General features: G+C 38.1%; 1 protein-coding gene across 2 annotated transcripts in view; it reads left to right on the forward strand.

The window, feature by feature from the left end:
• SATB2 (SATB homeobox 2) overlaps window positions 1–19,177 on the forward strand; it is a 178,786-nt gene extending 159,609 nt beyond the window's left edge. For both annotated transcript variants that reach the window (XM_036900513.2, XM_036900512.2), the window contains one exon: window positions 16,052–19,177. In XM_036900513.2, the coding sequence (XP_036756408.1) occupies window positions 16,052–16,513 (462 nt within the window). In that variant the 3' untranslated portion in view covers window positions 16,514–19,177. The remainder of the gene's footprint in view (window positions 1–16,051) is intronic.
• The last annotated feature ends 5,623 nt before the right edge of the window (window positions 19,178–24,800 follow it).

The raw sequence follows: 24,800 nt of genomic DNA on the forward strand, positions 1-24,800 counted from the left end.
TGTTACAATTCTTTGCTCAATCTGGAATTCCCATTTCAACAGAGACCCTGACAAAGTGAAGAACGACACTCTCGATAATGGTTATTAGATAATACCTTGAAAGTACTGTCCATAAAACAAAAATGTTTTTAATGCCAAAATGCTTTTTGGTCTTTGTAAGTATCAACAAGATGGCTTATTTTTGCTTCTAGATCTTCTGTACTTCCATGTTATTTACTTCTAGTTTGAAATTTTTGAAAACAAATTTTGATAAAATCTAAATAAACTACAGAGGCAGACAGAAAGCAGCAAAGGCAGTTTCTGGTCCTAAGCTTTTGCACCATTTGCCCTATTCATTTTGGGTTGTGTGGTATTGGAACTACAGAAGTTGAATCAAAATGGGGTTAAAAATATATACTTTGAATTAATTTTGTTACTTTTCTTTCTTTCTTTGTTTCTTCGCACATGGTGGGTTAATGCCATTTGATCTACTCCAAGGATAATCATTGTGGCATTTCATACTTGCTTTGGGAAAGACCTATTTTTAGCATTTTGTAGATAGGCAACCTTCTTCTACACTTCCCTCAGTTGGGAGCCATTACTGTCTTAGGCTTTTATTGTGATGGCCCATTTTTAAACAAGTACATCTAGTTTTTATGAGGTCTTTTTTATGTAAGGTTCCCTTTCCCTTCCATGGATTCTCTCATGGTTATTTGTTGTTTTGCTCTTTTGCCTCCAGCAGCTTTCCTTGTCGTGGAAACTGCTGTAGGCCTTTTGAGTTCTGTTCATAGTAGAAATATTTCTACAGATTGGGGAGGGGAAGAAAGAAGTCAGTTGATGGATATGCCAATTTTTATCCCTGGAAATAATAACACCCTAAAGGTATGTCTCTGAATGTTGGTAATTTTCATTCAGATGACTTCTTAGGAATTAAGGAACTGCATGAGTCTGTGTGTGAACCTAATAAATTACCGCAAACGGTTGTAGTTCAAGTCTGTCTATTCAGCAAAAAGTGTATTTTTTAATGAGTGTCTATATGAATTTGCCATTTTCCCCCTCCTGGAACTATTAGATGTGTTCTAAGTTTTAAGAAGACTTTAGGTTTGTATGGTATTGCCATTACCAGTACAGAAGTATGCTGGAAGTTTTAGTATGTGTTTTAAATTTCAACTATTTACTCAAAACATAGTGCCAGACCCTGTGCTAAGCTCTGAGTGTGTGGAGATGAATGTACAACAGAATCTACCCCTATGCAGCTCACAGTTCGTGGCAAGTCAGGTATGAGGACAGATGACTATAAAGCAGCTGTAAGTACAGAAAAGGAAGAGCACAAAAAGGGCATACATGCCCAAAACCTGGGAGGCAGGAGGACCCAGAAGGCTTCCAGGAAATTGTGTTGCTCAGAGTCCCTTACAGAATTCCTCCATGTGGCGATTTCTAGGTAAAACTTGAAGAGGCAAATGCCAGGATGTCAGGAGACAAAACAGCGTGAGGTTGGGGCTATGGTTTTTAGAGTCCTTGGAGCACAACCCTAATGGCAGGGGTTGAGGAGCAGGGACAGGCAGAGACACAAGCTGCAGCCGGTCTTGGATGTACAGGGGGCCTTCACCCACCTTACAGCTGCTGATGGCCTTGGACAAGATGCTCCACTGGCTGTGGCAGGAAGGCCTGTAGGTAGGAAGTCAGAGTAATTCAGGCAAGAATTCAGACCTCTCTAAGGGTCTCAGTAATGGCAACAGGGGTACATGTGGACAGGGAAAAATTACCCAAGAACTGTTTAAAACAAATAATCATCAGCATGTGGAATTGACTAGACGTGGAGATTAAATGAGGGGAAGGAGTCAGAGAGCTCCCACTGGGCAATTTGGGTTAAGGGGGCCTTGGAGCCTCAGTCGAGAGCATTAATGATTAATTCCCTGCTAATGTCATTTGTAAGTATGTTTGTTTTGTACTCAGTTTTCAGCTATTAAGTCCACCCCTGAGCAAATTCACACTTGAAAGTGTAATGACTTGACAGTCCTAGTGTCTGAGGGTGAGCTGCCCTGGGTTGGCACATTTGCTAACTTAGAAAAACCAAGGCACCATGGCTCAGAGACAAAGTTGGACTTGCTTTGTGAATCTGAGTAGAACAGGGTGCCGCGTGACTGGCCTCACAGGACTATAACGGTTCATCTCCAGCTTGGAGGCTGAGATCTTTCTTGTGGGAAAAGGAATTGCCAATCCAGTTACTTTGCCTCAGGGAATTAGGAACTGAGATTTCTCTTCCCAGTGACCATCCTTGACACCCTGGGAGGAGATTTATTTTCTTGAGGAAACCACTGTCTAAATATGACTGCGTGGCCCTGTTTGCTTTCCACCTCTCGCCCGTATTACCAAAAAGTGTAGAAGCAAAAGTTTCCCTAGAACTGGTTTCAGTCAGTTAGATGATTAATGTGAAGCATGTAAAACCAGTATCCTCATAATGAATTAAAAGTGGCTTAGAATTTTTAAAAATTACTCTAGAATTGACTTTTGAAAGTTTTATCTCACATGACTTGATTTTTCCATATTCTTTTCCTTTTGTAAGAAAGTAATACCAAGGAAGCCAGGCTCTGATGAAATCAAGTTAAGTTAAAAACTAAAGGCTCTGTTTGATAAGCTCTCATTTGACACCTTCTCATTGCTAAGCCACAAGGAATCTTTGCTGCCACTCCCTAGGGATGAATGGCTTTTACTTCACGGTCTCAGGAGAAAACCCTTCTTTGATCATTTGACTTTGTCTACCCAGTTTGGACTTTAGGATATAGTAAACCATAATATGTTAGTAATGCTAGATATTTTGTCTTTTACCAGAGTGGTTGATTATAATGCACTACTTAAGATTTGATTTCTATAAAAGGAACATTTGTACTTTTATGTGTTTGATTTACACAGTGCTGTTTTCTCAAGTCCTGTTATTAAGTGGTTACATCCAGAAAGCAAAAAATATGCTGAGGTAGTATTTTATTGGTGAACATCTAATATTTTCACTAACCATAACTGTCAGATTGTTCTGACTTTTGAATGCCCCAACTGTAAAAATTTACAGAAAATGTGGCCTATCATGTGTTTCTAAATAGCCCCATGTGAGGCCACAAACACATGCATTGCCTCCTTTCCTTCTTTACTCCCAAATAAAGGGTCTAATCCATACCCCCTTTCTCCTTAAATAATTAAAATCACTTATTTAAGAAATTGGAAAACAACATAACTGCAACGTCACTAGTGTCATCACAATTATGGGGATTTTTTTTTATCTTAAACTGAGTTTTGACAGGGTTTTGTAAGGACGAGTCTCTTTTTTGTGCTAGCAGCATTTGACAAAATTGGGTATATGCTTCTTAAGATGGTACACCAAGATAGAAAAAGTAAAAATCCCTTTATAACCCACTCCAAATTAACATTTTGGAGAGGAACTTCTCTGTAACATATTCTAATTTTTCCTGAAATTTGTTTGTCTTCATTTGTTTTTAAGATAAAGCAAGACTTTTTTTTTTAACTGAGGTACATACAGTAAAATGCATAACTCTTAGTATATAGCTTGACATGTATTTATACTCGTATTTCTTTCACTTTTAACCCTCAACTTGAAACATTAAATAGTATTCTATGCTATGATTAGTGTTATTTTTATATTTTAATTAGATGATGTGTATTCACACTCCAATGAGTTTGTGTTAAAACTTAAATTCAAGTGGAACGTATTTTTGTATTTTTCTCCATTTACTAGCTTAACAGCAGTAAGGGCATGTTTGTTACATGTTAGACTCTGGGGGTTTGTGATTTTGGAGTCAAAGCAAAATTGTTGTTTTAAGAAATAAGAAGTCCAAAAGATAGTAAAGTACTTTGATAACATCCTAATTATATAGCTTAAATAATTACAGAAATCTGACATAAGAGCACCAAGTCACATTACATAATCTGTGTGTAAATCAGGAAGAGGAATGCTTTATTTCAATGACGTTTACATAGTTTATTGAGATCCTGTGACCTAAAGTGTTTGCCATTCTTTTTCCTAATATTATACTTGTTTCTAGGTTATTCTTTACCAAATATGTGTTTTCAAGTTATGATTTTTTTCACTGGGTTTATAAATGCTAAGTGATTTGGAAGTGGTTTGAATTCTGATTCTAGGGCTTTATCTTAGGAATCATCATTTAAATGTTCATTACAAAGACCATGGCTGCCTACATGAAGTCTGTTTTTATAAAATATATCTATTCTCTAACTCCATTTAACTTATGTTTTCACTTAAAAGGAATCAAAACTCTGCTCTGGTTAAATATAGTAAATGAAATTTACTTATCTGAAGTAGGCTCTGTATTCTGTTCTTTTAAGCTTACCTTGAATTTATTTTTTACAAATTCAAAGTTCAGAACTCCCTGCGTCATGTATCTCTGGCATTTGATGAAGTTGTTTTCATTTGGGCCACATTTTACTTCACTTGAGAATTATTAAACCAACTGGATTAACTCTTCAAGAAGTCCAGTGGATTGTTCTTATCCTGAACCCTTTGCATATCTTCTCTCTTGGTCTTTTGCTATTGATGAGATAAGAGTTTCCAGATTGGCACTTTTAATACCATTATGAGCTCCTGGTACCCAAGTAATCCTAACCTTTTACCCTCTTTGTTTACTTACCCTGATTTTCTTTGACTTAAGAGCCCTTCTTTTGTGTTGCTGCAAAAGCCATTATTTTCTAGATTATACCCATGAAACAAGTAATGCATTCATTTCAAAATCAGAATCCCAGAGGTAACCGCTCTGGTCATGCCCATGTAACTCTTTACTTATTTTTACTCAAATATAAGGTTTTAAAAGCCACTTTAACATTACTTGTACCTTGAGTCTGGTCTTCAAAAGATAGGCCTTCTCTATGAATTTTTAGGCTACGTTTTGTGTTTTGAAAAGACATTAGGAAGGTTGGCAGAGGTGTATAAGAACAGGGAGGAAATGGCTGCTCGTGGGTGTCAAGCAGATGGGATTGGGGTGGGAAGTGGTATCTCCCAGGCAGAAGGACATGTGGTCATGGCCTGGAGAATGGAGAAGAGTTTGCCCTTCTTGAATCCTCTCATGGAGTCTGTTTGGCATGTTTCTGGAATGGTTTTGGTCATGTTAGGCCCTAAATATTCAAAGAATCCTAATTATCAGATGATGCTGATGAAGGGAAAGGTATAATTGCCATTAGTTTCAATATGCATCCATGTTTTACCTTTTCTAACAGGAGAGAGGATTTTTTTTTTAATGCAGCATCATGTCTAGTCGATTGAGATATAGTTGCTCATCTTGGCCCTGCTTAATTACTGTCTGTCAACTCATCCATCTCCTTATACTGAAGTAGCAGCTCAGCCAGTTACCTCTTCAGTGTTTGCAGATTCTGGCTACTCCCAATAGTCAGATTAATGACTGCAGCACACTATTATTTTTTACCCAAATCGTACCAAAGTTGTTGGTATAGTTGTTCTCAATTTGTTACCAAAGAGGAAATGATATAAGCCAAAGGCTGTTTTAAGAACTATGCTTCCTCCAGCCCCCAAGTTTATTTTAACAGATTATTGTGTCACAGTGTTTTTATTCTTTTATCTTTGACCAAAGTGTTTATTTTGAGAAACAATTATTAAACTGCACTAAAAACATACATGATGTTCCAATACCATCTTGGTTACAAAATTAAAGGAAACTGAGATTAAGGCTGGATGAAATTGAACACATATTTCCATGTCAGACTTCCTACCATTTTCCTTGTTTATATTGATTTCTTTTGACATGGTCTTTTATTGAGCACTACTTTTTTTTTTTTTTTCTTCTTCTCTCTCTCTCACCCTTTTTTTTTTTTCTTTTTCTTCCAAATCCCCTTCCTATAGCTGTAAGTGCTAAGAGCAATTGTATAAGGAGACCAACCTATATTAAACCTGCCTGGAGTCAAAATGTAATCTAACACCTGTAGTCTGCAATTTGTCATCACTTCATGGATACTTTTTTTTTTTAATAATGGATTTCCTGAGTTTGACCTTAGGATACTATATAATCCAAAAAAAAAGCAACAAAGCTAAGCCATGGTTTTTAATAAGTCTTATAATGTTAGGATGTGAAATTACCACCTTAAGAGCCAACTCAACATCATTTGAAGTTAGAAATAGTGGAGTTGTGTATCTAGGAGAATATGTTCTGCCTGTGAAAATGTCTTTGAGTGATAAAATCAAGAAGCAAATCAAAATGCATGTGTAATTTCTCTAACTCACATTCTCTAAGACCTTCTTAGGTGATTGGACTCAAGTAAGGATGTTTTTAACTGGAGAGTCCATTTTGAATTTTTTAGTAAAGTGCTTGGTTGTCATTAGAAGAAAGACAGGGCTATATATTGAGTGTGATTCATGTAACACAGAGTTTTCAGACTTTTTGGTGTCAGGATCCCCTTTCACTCTTACTACTGAGGAACACAATAATGTGTTACTATATCTGTCCATATTTACCATGTTACATATGGTAAATATTAATTCTGAGATAAATACTTAATGTTTATTAATTCAAAAATAATTATAAATAATATATGTGCATGTATGTAACTGATACATTTTTGTGAAAAATAACTATATTTCCAAAACAAAAAAAGTGAGGAGTACCATTGTTTCATACACATTTTTGCAAGTGTTTTAAGTGTCTGGCTTAATAGAAGACAACCAGATTTTCATAATTGCTTCTGCATTCAAGCTGATACAATATGTAGTTTTGGTTGAAGTCAGTGAAGAAAATCAAGCCTCACACAGACATGTAATTAGACAAAAGAAGGAATATATCAATAGCCTTCTCAGCTGAATGTGATATTCTTCTTTGGTACCACAGCAGAACTCTACAAGTGGTAGAAGTTCCTTAAAGGTCAGTTACAAAGCGGTTTCTAAAATCGTACTGATAAGCTTACGATACTTTCTTACTTTGCTCTTTACAGTTCATTGACCTGCCTTGCACTTTGAATGGATCTTTTACCTATTCATGATTTTATAATGTCACACTTTGGTCATTTGGAAAATATTGATATAATGAGGAAAGCAGATCATCCAAATGTTGACACATTTCACTATATGATATGTTTCTAAAACTTTGTTAAGTCACCACCAGTATTAGCAGCAAAGTCTGTACTGGGGAGCTGTTAAGCTTATAGTGGCAGGTACACAGTTTCAAAAATTCTGGTTTTTGCTTGGAAGGTCAATTTTATCATGGGCAGTATATACTACCAGATATTTTCCTTGAAGTGATAGGCCCGCTTATTTTTAAGAAAATGTCTCCAAATACCCACGACAGAATAGTGATAGTTCGTTGTTCTTTCAAATACAAATGCTATTTCATGACCAAGGTGGCTAGTTCAGCTCTCAGCTCAAGCGGCACAAGTGTTCTTTCTCATGACCATACCATCTTACTATGGTATGGTGTACAAATTTCAGGTGTACTTCCCATTTCTGCACACAGAGTATTAAGAAGAGGTATACTCAAGGGATGAGAATTGATGTAATTAATATTACTACTTCATCAAGGACATTCTTAAGGCTGCATTATTACTGTGTATGTGTGGCAGTGAGATACAGCAGTGTAGTGCCACTGACTTAATTCATGCCAATGGATCAGCCGTTTCCTGACCACTGCTTCTGTTCTATCAGTGTAAAATCAGCATGATCAAAAATGCAAATAATGTCTTAGTTTTGCCATGAAAATGGTTTTGATATCATGGACCTTTTGATAGGGTTTTGGTCAGGCTTCCTCCATGGGTCTGTGAACCACATTTTGAGAATCACTGATAAAGCATGTCTTCCTAAGAGAATCCCAGGCTGTGCATATAGAAGATGTCACCTTGAATGGGGCTGTGACTGTGAGGTACAATTCCATATGACAGGTGCATAAAAGACAATTCCCTGTGCTGGGTGCCATGCTAAAGAACAAAGATGTATATAGTATATGAGTGGAAGAAATAAGAAAATTTATTGGTGGACATGTCCATTTGTAGATCTGTTGATCTTTGGAGTGAAAAGGACAGAGAGATCTCTGAATTTTTTGCTGATTTTTATAATAAGCCTAATTGATAGAAAAATACATGAGGCATCATACTACTATTCTTAAATCCTCTCATTTTTTGATGGTACTATTAAAGAAACCTTACTTATGATAAGAACTCTGCTAAGTATTTAGTATGCATTAGCTCACTTAATCCTCAGAACACTACAGGGAAGACTTTATACCTTAGCCTTAGCAAACACTGGCTCAGAGAAAGTAACTTGCTCAGAGTCATGAGGCTACTAAGCAGATATACTTTTGGGGTTAGGGACTGGATTCAAAAACCAGAATTTTGTGACTCCAAAACTCTGCTTGGAACCACTATACAATGCCATCTTATGCAATCCATTATGCAATGCCCTGGAATTTTTTTTTTAGCACAAGAAATGATTTTTTAAAATTATATTTGCTTTCAGATACCCACTAGTTGTAAGTTCCTATAATGAGTGGCAGTTTCTTTATTTTTTAAACATAGTCTTGCTAAAAAGAAATAATAATAAAAACAATAGCAAATTGTGCAGAACAAGAAAGTGACTGGTCTGAAATAAAGAGGAGTGAATATGGAATTAATCCAGTGCAGCAGAACAAAGATGTACTGAGTGCTAATGGTGCACCAATATGTAGCTCACAGTCCAGTAGGTGAGGCATATATACACAATAATTACCTTCATATTACATTAATTATTAATCATTTAAGCTATATTCTCCCTGCTGAATTTTTGAGCAAGCTTAAGAGTCTTAAATGTTTTGATTTTGAGTAAAAGGGAGTATTAGAGGGTAGAGCCTAGGCAGTTGAAACTTAGGCAAATATCTCAGTTACATGACATTTTATATACATTATGTTTAAAAAAATAGCAGCTTTTATTCATTTATTTAACAAATTCTACTTAAGTTATGCACAAGCACTTTATAGTTGTTCCAACCAATTGTCCTTATTGCCTGTTAAATACATTTTCTTGGGACGTTGAGTGGAAGAATATTTTCCTTTTTTGGATCAACTTTTTTACATTCTTCTGTCATAGATTAGGAAAAATAAAATAAGTCAAAATAATTCTGTTTTTAACTCAAAATAAACACCCACAAGTCATCTTGTTCCTGTTCTCATCTCTTCTATTGGTGTGCATCACTCTTTAGAACCTGAAGCTCTGGGTGTGGCTCACTCCTCTGGATGCAACTTGTCATACAGAGGTGTATGCACCCACCTGGGGAAACTTATTTTAACCTATTACCACACTGGGGCAGTCATCCTCTATAGCCACCTCCTTAATAATTTCTCATTTTCTCTATATAAAAACGACCACAAAGTCTTGCTTTATTATAAGTAATCCAGTTCACCCTATAATGATACAGTGAATTATATACTTTCCTGAACTTAATCATTCAAGATCTCACTTCCTTCCCTGCAGGCAAAAAGCATTATATTTTACACATGGCTCCCAGCTGGTTTTCATTGAGACCTTCAAAATCTATTTGAACGCTGAGAGATTTAAGAAGAGCTGCTTTATCTTCCTTAGTCAACTTTTGTCATGGTACCATTTTGTCCTTGTGTTTCCAAAATTTTTAATTTTGAAGGCAGAGAAGCAGCATGTGTCCATGTTATGGGTGTGCTTTGTCACAGGACAGGGAGGTTTGGGGTTTTATTTTGAAGTTGATGTCTCTTTTGAGTTTATGGCTTTTCTTTCTTCATTGCTATCTTTATATCCACTTCCATTTCAGCCCAAAAAGATTCCAGCAAATCAATTAGAAGGAACTTATTATTAGACTCTGAACTTTATGTCTTACCCACGACTTATGCATTGATAACTGTTGGAGATAGGACTCCTTATTAGGAAGTTTTGTAAATTAATAGGTCTGATTTTTATAGACACTCCATAAATATTTGATAAATGAATACTTTTTTTTTAACTTTTAACCCAAGGTTGATTGTTTTAAATATAATTCATCTTAGACATGATCAGCAGCTCTGCTGAAGAGGGCAGACATCAGTTACATGTAAATTAGCCATTCTCCTGAGGATAGATGTGCCAGTGCGTCCTTCTGGTTGTTTTTATGGCAGTTTGCTGTTTGTGATACTCTTGTTGAAAATCCAGTAATACATTATAAGCTGAGTTTCACTCACTTGGTCTGTGGATATGTGAATATCTCTCTTCTCTCTAGTAGTAGTGGCTTTGTCCAGTCCTACTGTATCTTTGGCGAGATCAGATCATTGCAGTTACTGTGAGGGCTGTCCACCACCCTGACAGTGGAATGCCAGAGCCTGGCATCATGCTCTGGCCCTGATGACCTCTCAGTTGTCGTTTCTATCTGGCATGGGGATGCCTAACACTGCTTTCTGTGATGATAAAAATATGCTGGATGTGTGCTGTCCAATATGATATTGCACAGTATGGTTATCAAGCATTCGAAATGTGGCTAATGTGACTCGGAACCCAAGTTTTTCTTTTAGTTAATTTCACTCAAACTGTAAATAGCCGCATGTGTCTAGTAGCTGCTTTTTATTGGGTGGCACAGCTCTAATATGCCACCTTCCTTGATGTTCTTCAGATGTACCGAGCATATTCCTGCTTCCTGGCCTTTTTGCTTGCTGTTGCCTTTGTGTGGCATGCCCTTCTTCATGGCACAGGCCTCTACTCAAATGCTCCCTCCCTCGGGAGCCCTCCTTGGTGGCTATGCCTTCCTCCGTAGGGAGCCGGATCTAAATAAGTTCCCCTCCCCCCACTTCTCCTCCTTATACATTGCTCTATTATTGCTTGTATTTGTTCCTACCTGATATTTGATTTATGTTCTGTCACCTCTGCTGTAGAGACTTTGTCCAATTTTCCTACGTAATCTTGTGCATAGCAGGCAGAAGAACATAATGCATAAGAGCATGGGACTCAAAAGCAGGTATGTTTTAGAATCCCAGTTCTGCTACTTAACAACCTGTGTGGCCTGAACCAAATTATCTGTACATTCTGAACTCCAGTTACTCAAAATGGGATAAAAATACCTACCTACAGGATTACTGTGAATGTAAAATAAAATACCTTTATAGCATGCAGGCCAGTTTGGCTCACAATAAGCTTTACATAAATGCTGTGACCTGTTATTGGTGCTGCCATTCTTGTTTTTGTTATTATTATTATTTAAGCTACTTAGACATTTCAATGCTATGGACAGTAATTGTCATATTGAAAAATCAACCACAGAAGCTAGGGAAAAGAAAGAGGCCTTTAAATAAACCTTTTAAAACTCTTTGTAGAAATTATCAGAAATGAATTGTTGACTAGATTCACTTAAATTCAAATGTGATGGAGAGAAATCCAAACCAAGAGAGATAAGATGGATTATCAGGCTTCTGTTTGCAAAGGTCAAGAGTGAAGGGATGGATGGGTATCTTTACAGAATGATATATTTTGTTATTTGGGAAAATCATGTGAAGAGAGTAGGACCTTAGGAATAGAAAAGGTCAACTACTGGGTCCATTTTGAAAAAGGGAGAAAAGGATGAGACTGGAAAGTCTGTGGACTTGGGCAGTTTTGTGTAAATATCTGGGAAGGTACTCTACTAAGCTTGAAAATCCCAGAAAAAATAATCTGGGTGTGTGAAGAACTCATTGGGCAAGAGTGTATCACTAATTGTCAGAGTGTTCTCTTTCTTGGTTAAAGTAATTGTAAATTTTACTATTCAAAAAAAAAATTAATCAGCCAGAAATGTTTGAATTGTCAGATAAGCTGAGAAAGAGGGCAGCTTATAGGTCCCTCCAGCAAGGATTAATGACATGGGCTCACACTCAAGTTACTGAGAATACTTGCTTAGGACGGAGACCAGACTTGATTCATTAGGGTTAACTAACAAGGAATTTTGAATATCTCTGAGGAAATCAGAGAGAAAAACTCAAATTCTGTTTAAGTAGTTCAGAAACTTGTCTATGAAGACAAGTCTTAAAGCTGACATTATTTAGTCAAGATGTGAGAAAGTGAAGCAAAGTTGCTGCCATTTAGACAGTAGGATTTGGGGAGAGGGTTTATGTTGACCTCCCTATTGCAGAAAGACAATCTCATAAGCATTAGGCTCCACTCTGATTTTGTTCAGAGTACTTACACCCCTAGGAGAAAGTGCTGCGTGCCATTAATAAAAGCTCCTCGCTTATAATAATAAGCTACTGCAGTTGGCTAGTGAGAAAATTTATGCAGTTCTTTTTGCTAAGAATTGTCTACAGGTAATAACTCTTCATCTGGAATAATTAGAACATTTTGGAGGAATAAAGATAGTTGGGATAGATAATCAGGGACTCTTCATCTCAGGACATCTGCATACTGTGGTTGCAAGGGAGTTATAGCCAAAGGAAAGGGCAGTGTAACTGAAAACCTCAAGTGGGCCCTTTGGATAACTTACAGGACGATTTCACTTTAGAGCTGCTCATTTTCTAATTCTCTATTTTGCTCTTTCCTTTTCTTTCTTTATTTGCTCAAACATGCTAGAAAAATCATTTAAGCTTCTACATGTAAATATTGTCATACCACCCACTCACTATAGAACATTGACCGGAAACAAGAGAATTCACATGGTAGATCATTTCTATTGCTGTGACTTCTTTGAGAAACATCTTCCTCGTCTGTGATGGGCAGCAACATTGTCACTGTTCCTTGGAAACTTGCTTTCTCAAACTGACAGCTCCCCGTGTTTCTAATTTTCAGCTTAAGGGGTTTTGCTGAGATGCTACCTATTTCCAAGTTGTTTTTGATCCAGATAATACTTTATGCAGAACTGTGTAGATTAAATAAATTAATCTGCATAAAGTTCTTAGAACTGCCTGGCTTTCAGTAAGTGGTAGCTATTGTTGGTGTTTGTTTATTTCTTGTGTGGCTTCCCCATGTGCTGTGTCACTACTGCTCCGTTCTAAGAAAGAAGGGGAGGTGAAGTAGGCCAATTGATTGGATCTGAGGAGAAGAACAAATCCCATCATGCAGAAAGACTATAGTGACTTCAAAGTATAGTTTTGGAAAATCTCTTTAAATCTAACCAGTGCACAATGGAAAACCCCTAAAGAACCAATCTAATTATTTAATTAAATGGAACCGTTATGCTGCCTTTTACTACAGAAGGCAAGCATAATTTAGAAAATGGGGCATTTTAATTCCTTTTTGTTTTCCAATTAACGCAATTGCTCTAATAGGGGTACTCATGCTTGAGTATGTGTTCTTTGAGAACATATTCCATACATAATTTCAATATATCTCTCTCTCCTTCTCTCACCAAAAAACAAAATCCTCACCTGTTGACATGCAGGTCATTTAGTACAGTGCTCAGGCTACCGATACCATAACCTCCGAGCAAGTATCTTCCTGCCATCAAAGCTTCCTTGAGCAGCAACAGGCCCACTGTGCCACTCGTTTCCCTGCCGGCTATAATTAGGCCGCTGAAGTAACGGAGCTCTCACTTTTTTGCTGATGCCAGTTTACCACAGCAGACCACAGGAGTTTACTCCTAGTTGCAAGTGGTAAAGAAATGCCAAGAACATTCATTTTAATTGGTCAACATTATATGGACCTTAAGTGCCCCTGTTTTATTGTCCTGTGTTTTAGATGTCTCTCTGCCACCTACCGCCAGCTTATGATATATTCTGACTTGATTATCCTTTTTATTATTATTTTTATTGTTACTTGATTATTTATTATTTGAAAAGGTTCATCATTTTCTTTATTGTTACCTTACTTAGGTAACATTTTTCACTTATCTGCCCTAATATTTATTAAATCTTATATAAAGGGCACACTGACATCTTCACATTGCTGAGAAATAATTTTTTCATCAGATGGGCTCTGACACTGGGATAGAGGACAGAGTTTTTTGTTTTGTTTTTTTCCCTTAAATGCTTGCTTTGATGTTTATGTTCCATAACTAAAAAAAGAAAATGGGTCGTATGGGTGGTGTGTGGTGGTGGGATTGACTGTGGTAGGAATGGTGGTACAAGAGATTCTTTAATGTAACTAGATGTTTTTTTCTGCACTGATTGGACTGATTTTCCTCCTGAACTCTGGAAAATGTTTAATTTATTACCCAAATGTGAAAAAGACTTCATAAGATAGGAGAGAATGATAAAAGAATAGCATATATATATATATATTTTAAAGTGAACTCACTATTTTTAGTCTTAAAGGATTTGCAAAGATCCAGGAAGTTAGGCACTGATCTGAGTATAGGAAATGTGGTCTTTGCCTTTGGAGTTGACCTACCACTTTGTACTGGGGACCTTCCCGGTAGCCCTTCAGTTATAGAACATGGCTACTGAGGTTAGGTGTGAGCAGTGGCTGAGGTTCCCTCCGGGATCCCACCATCCCTCCCCCGTGTCTGTGAATCCCTTCTCACACCAGCCTTCTCATGCCGAGAGCGGGAATGAGTTGTTCTGAGAGTCTCTTCTGTATTGCTTTCTTTCTTTAGTCAAATTGAAAAATTTCATAAGTAAATATTAAAATGGGAAATTATTTCATGCAAAGAGATGATAGTGAAGAAGCAATTATGAAGACCAATAATAATCTTGCCCAACTAGTGTCAAATGACAAAACTAAAACAACTAAGTTTGATGTCTTTATTCAAGGGAAACACAGGACCTTTGGACAAGAGCGAGTTTTATAGTATTAGATGTGGCAAGACAGAAACAGAGCATGACTGGCTGGGACTGCATATCTGACCTTATTCAGAAAGATTAAAGAGCAAGGAAATAAGCATGGAGCCCAGAGTTAGCCTGGCATCTGGGAACTGGCTGACTGTACATTGCATTTCTGGTAAAACAGAGCGTTTATAGGAGCACGAAAGTTCAGTCTGCTGATATGGCACTCTAGGCGGGAGGAACGCCATCTTGGGTCAAGACATTTATTTAAATACTAGGGTTTTGCTTTTGTTTGTTTTTTAAATGAGTGGGAAACAGGTGGAGATAAAAAGAGAGATTTAAATTAATTACAGCAATTAGAAAATCTTGACATTAAGGATAAAAAAATATAAGTTAGAAAGTGTGTGTAAAATGGAAATTAAAATTCATAATTTAAGAAAAAGTAATATCTTTAAATCATTGGCTTTTAAAAACGTTATTGTTTAAAGATCAAAATCAGGGCTAAAAGAAACCAAAAGTTGTTCCTAATTTTATGAAGGATTGTTTTTTTTTTTTGGCTCAAACACCAATTATTCCTCTATTACACATTAAGAGTAGTTATGAGGCTGATGATAATAATGACTATCATTACTGGATGTTTGCCTTAGGCCTGATGTGGATAAACTATGGCCCATGGACCAAATCGAGTCTGTCAGCTATTTTTGTAAATAAAGTTTTATTGGAACACAGCCATACTCACTATGTATGTATTACCTATGACTGCTTTCACCCTACAAATGTAGAGTTGAGGCATTGCAATAGAGACTTTTGGCCCTGTAAAGCATAAAATATGTATCATCTGGCACTTTACTGAAAAAGTTTGTCAACCTCTGATTTAAGGTAAGTACTATTCTTTGTGTACTTTCTGTCGTTTAATCCTTACATCCTTAGGAAATCAGTGTCTTAGCCTTCTTTTATAGATTGAGGAAATGACACTCAAAGATATTTAAGTGTCTTGCACAAGGACAGCCCACCAAGTGGAAGAGTCTGGACTTGGACATGTGAGGCCTAACTGTAGAGCCTGCACTTTCCCTCCGGGGCAAGTTTCTTTCTCATTAGCCTTCAGAGAAATAACACCCTATGATGGTTAGGAGCAGGGAAGATTCTGGAGCCAGACTGAATTCAAATGATCTTGGGCAATGAAAGACTTAGTTTCTCTGTGTCTCAGAATACAAATGTGAGCAAACATTATTACTATTAACCTCTGTTCTGTAGAGGAGATTCTTTATCTCTAGAAATTTTGTTAAGCTTTCCAAAGACCTAAATTTACAAATGACTATAGCATTCTTCCAATGCTGGATAGACAACACACATTTCAGAGGGATGATGGCTTTTGAAATCGTGAGTCAAATGTTAATTTTTTTTTAATTTTAATTATCAGGTCCTTCATAGACAGCAGTCTCAGCCAGCTAAGGAGAGTTCCCCACCCAGAGAAGAAGCACCTCCCCCACCTCCTCCTACTGAAGACAGTTGTGCCAAAAAGCCCCGTTCTCGCACAAAGATCTCCTTGGAAGCGCTGGGAATCCTCCAAAGCTTTATTCATGATGTGGGCCTGTACCCTGACCAGGAGGCCATCCACACCCTTTCCGCCCAGCTGGATCTCCCCAAACACACCATCATCAAGTTCTTCCAGAACCAGCGGTACCATGTGAAGCATCATGGGAAGCTCAAGGAACACCTGGGCTCCGCCGTGGACGTGGCCGAGTACAAGGACGAGGAGCTGCTGACAGAGTCTGAGGAGAATGACAGCGAGGAGGGCTCGGAGGAGATGTACAAAGTGGAGGCTGAGGCGGAAAGCGCTGAGAAAAACAAGGCCCCACCTGCCGAGATCGACCAGAGATAATGTGAACTCCTGCCAGGCAAAGCAATACATCGGTCCAAGGATTTTCTGTTTTTGTTTCTTTAAAAAAACATTTTTTTGTTTTGCTTTATTTTATTTTTGTCTTTTTGGGTCTGTTTTGTTTTCTTACCTTTTTTGACATTTCTTTGTTGCACAGGACACACCTGTAGACTAAATAAGTTCAGTATTTCGGAATCAGATGTCGCCCTGGCAAAGACATTGACGCGGTAGGCTTTTCCAGTGTGACTGGGTCACGGTAATTGCAATCATCGGAGATGCTGCCTTCACCAGCCTTGCACCTGTGGAGGGGACATCAGGCAAGTTCCAGGGTGGAAGGACCTACAAAATAAATGAAGGGAGCCACGAGTGTGTGTGTGTATATGTATATGTATATATCTATATATTTACATATATATATTAAACTGCATGGGACAGAGTACTTTACAATCCGAAAGAATAGACTGTGAAATGAGTTCTTAAAGAAGAGACTTGTTTATGTATTAAAAAAACCACTTCACAGTGAGTCGCTTTGGCTTTTTGATAAACTGCGGCCTGCTCTCAGGGTGGGGTGACTATTTTTGAATTCCTATTTATTTTCTGTGTTTGTCCTTGATTTTTTTTTTTTTTAATTCTATGGCTTCCTATCTGGCAGCTCGATGGGTAATTTTTGAGGTATGTATTTAACAAAATAAATCAACACTGCCAAAAAAAATAAAGAAAGAAGAAAGTGAAAAAAAAATCAGGGCAGCTTAAAATGATACAAGTCAGATAACTCTCAAAGACAACGCACACTTAAAATGACTCGATATGTTCCGTTACTCAGCTTGTCATTACTGTAGTGAACAGATGCATTTCTGTGGAATTCCAAATGAGTAAAACTGAAACTCAGTACAGAGAAAGATTATCCATGAGTGCAGTCTTGATAAGATGACATTTTGATGTTGGACATACGGAATTCATAGTATGAGCCACATTTTATTGTGAAATCTATTTACCTGCTTGTGGCTTCTAATCTTAAATTTAATAAGCCTGCTCATTTAAAAGCTTTGTTGTTGCTCTTTTCTTTTTTCTTTCTTGGGTTTTTTTTTTGAAGAAAATAATTCAATGTAATGTTAGAAAAGAAGTTGCAGCCCAGTTAAAAGGGGCTCCTCTTAAAGAAATCTCCATACATCCGTCTCCCAAAAGCCGTTTCTGATTTCTGTTTCAATTCAGGCTTCCTCTTCTTCATACACATTCCATCCACCTAACCAGACGTTTTTAGTCCCTGCTCCCACAAGCCTCATCCCTTCCCTGCGATGGCAGGCCTAACAAGAACCTGTTTTTGAATCATTGTGCAGCTCCAGGCAATAGAGTAAGCAAAGCGATTTCAGTGGAATCACCTACTCATGCGGAAACACTTTCTCAGTTATCTACATAGCAATTACCTTACGTAAAGCAGAAGTAATGCCGACTGGCTGTTTAGTGGAATTAAAGCTGCAATCTACTATAGTTCTCCAAACTTCCTTTAGCTTCCCATCAGAAACACCAGTAGCATACTTTCCACTTCTACTTAGAGTAATTGCAAGAGGAGACCTCACCTTCAGGACTAGCCTAGTGAACCTAAGCCACGCTTCAGAGTGGCCATCAAGCAGTCCCACCCGGTTGGATTTTTCTTTTGAGTTTTGCTCTCATGCAACCTTGTCAAAGACCTCATGCAATATCACTTTGAAAGTTATTTTCTGTTTACTACACAAACATTGTAATATAACTGTTAATACTATTTATATATTTGAAAGGTATAAAAGGTAGGAGTTAAAATAAAAAACCTCTATGTGTAGATATTAACTCAGAAATTACAATATACAGGGAGAAGACATGTTGCAATACAAGCTAATTCTAGCTGCTCAGTAACCTCTGGAGTTTTTAAAGGGACATTTTCCTGTACTTTTTCAAATAATGAAGTTTAAAAAATTATCTTGACGCGAGCGTCACACACCTTTGCAAAAGGATGGTTGTTTGCAGTAAGCCCTGGGCCCATCCTTCTGATTTCTGTAGTATGCTGCAGCTTTAATCCGAAAGTCCATGGTCGCTGCTTCCTGATCTCCGAGTTACGCTTTCCAAATTGTCTTCTTACACTGTTGCTGAGGGTCACTCTGTACATGTAAATGGAAACTGATTTTGCCAAGCTCTTACAAGGTGGTTCATCTATCGATGGCATCCGCATTTGGTATCTTTTACACTTCAACCAAAAATTTATTAGGTATTTTTCAATGCTAAGTCTTGCCTTTTATTTTTTAATTTCACTGCCAAGTTTGCAGTGGTTCTAAGTGAATCTGTGGGCATTTTAGCCTGTGGTCTTGCCAGATCTTTGCGAATTACAATGCATATATGTCTATTTATTCAATATCTGTCATATAATATCTATTTGGAAGAAGAAACTTTCTCTTGTAGTGCCTCTTGACAAAGCACAATTTCCCGCCTTTTTTTTTTTTTTTGTGAAATGAAAAAACAAATTGTGTTTTATTGCGGTATCAACAATGTGAATAAGGATTAACATATTGTAAATGTTCTTTTTTCCATGTAAATCAACTATCTTTGTTATCACTAAGTGATAATTAATTTTTAACTTATGTGCATTGTTAGGCTGTTAGAATTTTTTGGTTGTTAAAATAAAACGCATTCAATAAATATGACTTCGTTTGTCAAGTATTTTACTGGGCATTACCTCCTTTGCCATTTAATTTTTCATGTGGTGTGAGACCTGCTGAGTATAAGGAAGATCTGTTCCCTTATTTTGGAAATAAGACAGGAGTACTCATAATTATAGATGTTTGAGTCCTGTGCAATGCGTGGATTTAATCATATACGTGCATGTATGTATATCCCTGGGTGTTTCTAAATGCATGCATGCCCACATCCTGGAGCTTGCAACTGGGAGAGTCACTTCTCCCAATGTTTTGTACTATACAAACACAACTCCAATGTCTAAAGATATACTATGGGCTTGCTTCTTTATTTTTCTAGTGAACGTTTTCTGTTTATAATTAAGAAACCACAAATGACTGCGTGTCAGGAAACTTTTGGAGCACATATGTCCATGCTTAATGGACATAATAAAAGTCTTTTATATTTAGAGCTGGGGTACCATAATGTGTGAGTAGAGGAATGCTGGAAGGATTGATGTATCTGAGAAATGTGTGAAAATGATTTTTTAGAAAGTGCTTACAATGGAAAAAATTGCTCAAAAGACTTAAGTTAATAAGGAAGGAGCAAGTGCTTAACTTCAGAACTGGCAAAAAGAAAATTAAAAAGTGATTTTATTTTCTTTTGATATTATAAATTGTTTTTCTTGTGTGTTTTATTTTTTTTCATTTTCCTGCATTTGGTTGACATACAGTTGTAATTTTTTCCCCTTTATTCCTCAGTTTCACTTGCCTTTTCTTTTCTGTGGTGGTTAGGTTTCAAGGGCAGTTTGTGGAAACTGGATGTTCGCAGAAAGGCAGAGTGCCCTGAAGCACAGCACACGGAAGGTTTTTGAAGAAAATTTAGAGGCTCCACACGGGGCAAAACATGTTCCTAACACACCTATAAATAAATTCTCTGTTTGGGATAAAGAAATGGAAGGAAAGCGTGTGTGACTTAGCACAAGTAGCTTCCACATGCATAAGGTTGTGTTTTTAAGGGCCAAATATCATCAGACACGACAAACTCCAGAGTGGGAGCCTCTGCCCACAGGTGGGTTGGCTTCTGCCTAGAAAGTGGGCTCTCTGCTGGCAGCTGGTGTTTCCACGACAGCAAAGTAGGAGATGTGTTGATTGACAGTAAATCATAGAATGTAGCTCAGAGCTATCACTTTATGGGTTGAGTCTTCTCTTTTTTCTTTATAGTTCCATTTATACTGTTACTTTTCTTTCTGTAGAGTTTTTAAAGAAAGATTTCGAAGTCTCCACACTTTCTAAAGGGCAACCATGGCATAATAAAAGAGTAACCATGTATTAAACATGTACTCTGTGCCAGATAATTTGCTAAGAACGAGGTGACAAGGAAAAATGTATGATTTGACTCACCCTTCAAGGATCTTACAACTTCTTGGAAAGATATAATATAAAACTAGGAAAATGAAGTAGTCATACAATGATTGTCTCCAGACAGATTTATCTATCTGGTGTGTGGTACACTGTGTGCTATGAATTTAGAGAAGGAATGATAATTATGCGTGAGCTAGAATGGTCATGAAAAGTAGATCAGTTAGGATTGGCTGCATGTAACAAAAAATGCTAATAATTACCCAGACAAGTTAAGCATTAACTTGTTTTTTACATAAAAGAAATTGCTGAGGTAAGCTGGCTTGATGAACTTGTCCAGGACTTACATTCCTTCCAGCTCCCAGCTTCACTTTTCCCTATAGTCCCTCTTACTCATGGTCCAAGATGATTGCTAGAGCTCTTGCCATCACACCCACCTTCCAGATCAGGAACGAAGGAGGAGTAAAGAACAACATACTCCCTTTCTTCTATGCAGACTTCTTCAAGCCCTATACCTGAATACAAGGGAGACTAGTAAATGTTTCTAGCTGTTCCATTAATTCCAGGAAGAAGGGGAGAGTGAATATTTGATAGTCAATGAACAGCTGCTACTACAGAAGATACCAAGAAGGACATTGAAAGTAATAGATAAGAAGGGGAAAAGTGAAAAGGCACCTTTGCCCTGCTTATACTTCCTGTACCTTGCACCTCTTCCTCCTCCCCACCCTGAGTTCTTTTTCTGGCTAACTCAAAGATCAGTCTCAACATCACTTCCATGAAGCCCTTCCTGATTTACTCTACCAGTGTGGTTACAAACCCTTCTATACTCATGTAGCTCCCAGAGTATTCCACCATTGTAGGGCCATCACAGGACTTGTGGCATATTGTGGTTGCTGTGGTTGCTCTGTGGGAATGTGTGAAGTCTTTCTTCACAGCCATTCATGCAGAGGACAGGGGTGGGCAGTTGGAGGTAGGTGTGACAGTGTTTCTTCTGGGTGAGCATGCCCAGGACTGGCAGAGTGAATCAGAGAGAGGAATGAAGACTGAAAGGTGCAGAGAGGGATAGGTGATTTAGAACTTGCCAATTCAATATTGCTCGGAAGTAGGAAAGCCAGGAGCTTGCATTTCTCCCCATTATCTTACCACCTCTCTTTTTATATTCTTTAATGTCCTAGAGAGGGTCTATCAACTGAATATCCACTTACTGGCCAACATATTTTATATGAGATGACCTTTTGACTTGTCTTAAGACACTTTTTCATAATCTTGTCTGAGCATGACATTTCTGACAGAATTTTGTTCTGAAGGAAAAACCTATTTTTAAAGAACATCATGCTCTGCTAGTAAAACTGTCCCAGAAGAATCGAGAAGTAGCTTTTTCAGTGGCATTTTAAAAGGTTTAAAATGTTACCTTCACATATGGAGAAATAATTACAAAAATATTCCATTAACACTGTAATAAATAGTGCAAAGTAATGATTAATTAAAGAGAGAACTATAATTTACTCACTATCCATTAACAAGCATAATCCTATTTTAACATAAAACTGCACAGACTGAAGGAGTCCCGGGAGGCTCGCTAGCATCTTCGGACTGAGTACTCCTAGGAACCCTCCCCACCTAGAGAAAAAGGTAGGGAGGAAATTCTTCACAGTGTTAATCTGTCTCAAGTTGACTGTGAGGAGGCAGTATCTATTTTCCTAACAAGTTTCACAGCTTCATTTACTTTGCAGACCCCCAGTTTCCTCATCCATAAAATGGAGCTAATTCATATACCTCACAATTGTTCTTTAAATAAGTGGGTAGAAGCATCTAGAACAATTCATTTATTTCACCTTCTTCCAAGCAGAAAGAAAAAAGCAAGACATAGCATTATAAATGACTTGTAACAGTTCAGGTTTTAGCATAGGATTAAGTCTGATGTTTTTAAAAGTTGTTCTGTGACTTAGAGCATTTAAAGGGCTGCTGTGCAGCGTCTCCTGTTTGTCCCTCCTTTCTCCCTCTTGCCCTCATTCTCTTTTATTCCAATCTCTTTCCTTCTCTCCCTTCCTCTTTTTCTGTCTTTCTGTCAGGAGCTATAATATGGTTCTCATTCTTAATTAGAAAGAAAATGAATGTTTTAGTAGCCTTCTGAAGTCTTCAAACTTAGATCTTTAAACACAAATGACACCACACTCTTGTTTCTCTTTAGCTTTCTTCTTGCTCATTTTCAGTGTTTTGCTGATTTTTCCTTTCCCCTGAAATGCCTTAATGCTCAGGGTGTTGCAGGGTTCCTTCCTTGGGCCTCCTCCGGGATCTGTACTCTTCTTTGTCCACTATCACGACACTGAGTACCCCCAGAAACCAATAATACTCCAGTCTCCATCTGCAGCCTAGACCTTTGCCAGATCCGCAGACTGTGAAGTCCGACGCCTACTCAACATCTCCACTTGGATGGCACTCTTAACACATCCCCAAATCACCTCCTTTTCTTTCCCAGATTTGCCCCACCCAAGCTGATGGCAACTCCAACCTTGCAGTTGCTCAGACTTAAAATCGTGGATTTATCCTTGGTTCTTTTTGTTTAACACACTCCCTTCAATCTGTCAACAAAGTTCTTTCGGCTCTACTTCAAACTACATCACAGTCCTACAGCCTCTCCCCTCTGTCACTCCTTCCAGCCCTGTCAGAGCCGCCACTCTTACCTGACCTGACCCCCGGGGCCCCGGCCCCCTTCCCTTCCACTCTCCCCCTGCTTCCTGGGCTCCGGCCGCAGCAGCCGCCTTGCTGTCCCTGGAATAGACCCCCTCTCGCCTTAGGGCCTTTGCTCAGCCAGGAAAGCTCTTCCCCCAGAGAGCCACACGCGCTCCTGGGTTCCTCCGGTCTGCTCCCACGCCACCTCCTTAGGGAGAACTACGCCCACTACCTTATTTAAAATTGTAAACAGACCCCACCCCTGCCTTCTGGATCCCTTTTATCCTAACCTACTTTAATTTTTTTCTTATCTTCTAACAATCTACAGTTTACTTATTTTTGATGTTTTTGTTTGTTAGTTCCCTCATCCCAGTGAAAACACCAGGAGGGCACAAAGCCTGCCTTTTTTAAAACAATAAATATTTGTTTAATGGGATGCATTTTATAGCAGTTTCCCTCTAGTTGATATTTCAACTTTCCCAACTTCAGCCTGGATTAAGGATTTAAATTACTTTATAGAGATGAACTTCATCTGAATATTTCTTTAATGCATAACCAAGGACCCTGAGGACTCAGGAACCTTCAAGACTGGCGTTTGTAAACCCACATTTGGGTAATTCCGAGTCTGTGATTCCACTGACAGAATCACTGAGCCACAGATTATGTCTGGGTTGCCCAGCATATCCTCTTATTCAAAGCAGAAATCCCCTCTCAGGTTGAAGGCCTCCCTGGCTGGAAGTCATGCCGGCTTTGTCCCTCCATACACAGGAGCTTACAACTAGAACTCAGCCCAGTCCACCTTCGGTCAGCTCGGCTGCCCCTGAAATAATATGGATGCTGTATAAGACTGAATTGGCTCTTCTAGTAACAACCTCACATGTTAGGGGCCCACATTGGATTTTTGACTAATGAATTCCTTAAATGTTTAGGCTTCCTTTATTAATCATATGTTGTAGCTGTCAAGAGAGCTTATGTCATTCCAGACTGCATGAAGAGAGACATGCAGCTTAGGTCAAGGGAAGTGACCATCCAGACCTCGTCAAACCTGTCGGCCTACTTTACAGCATTCTTTTCAGTTCTAGATGACATGTTTTGGAAAAATATTGGTAAACTGAGGTATATTCCGAAGACAGAAGGTGACCAGGATGGTTTATTTTCTATTTATGTATGTTATTCAATCATTTTCTTTTTCATCAATCAACAAGTCAAATTCATAAATGTCTTACTGTCCTGAAGTCACTGTGAGGGAAACAGAGTTAGGATTCTTAGTTGACAACAACAGAGCTAACTAGCTTGCTAAGCAAAAAAAGGAATTTACTAAAAGACATTAGAATGCTCAGAGGATTTCTGAGAGAGTCAGAAAGTCCGGTTTGGAGGTGAGGGTCAATATCTAAGACCACTGTAGGGGAGACCTCACTGCTGCCCCAAGGGGCACAGACATCAGAACTTGGGCATGGATGTCACCTGGATAGCCTTATCCCTGCCACCTCTGAAGGTCAGATGGCTCTGCCATTGCCCTTAATGACTGGAATCCACGTAACACACTTTTCTTTATTCTGCTCCCTTCCAAAGCGTCATGCAGCCTGATGACTGATTGAAGGAGTCTTAAGTCA

Source organism: Manis pentadactyla, chromosome 6 (assembly GCF_030020395.1).
Source record: "Manis pentadactyla isolate mManPen7 chromosome 6, mManPen7.hap1, whole genome shotgun sequence".
NCBI classification, from domain to species: domain Eukaryota; kingdom Metazoa; phylum Chordata; class Mammalia; order Pholidota; family Manidae; genus Manis; species Manis pentadactyla.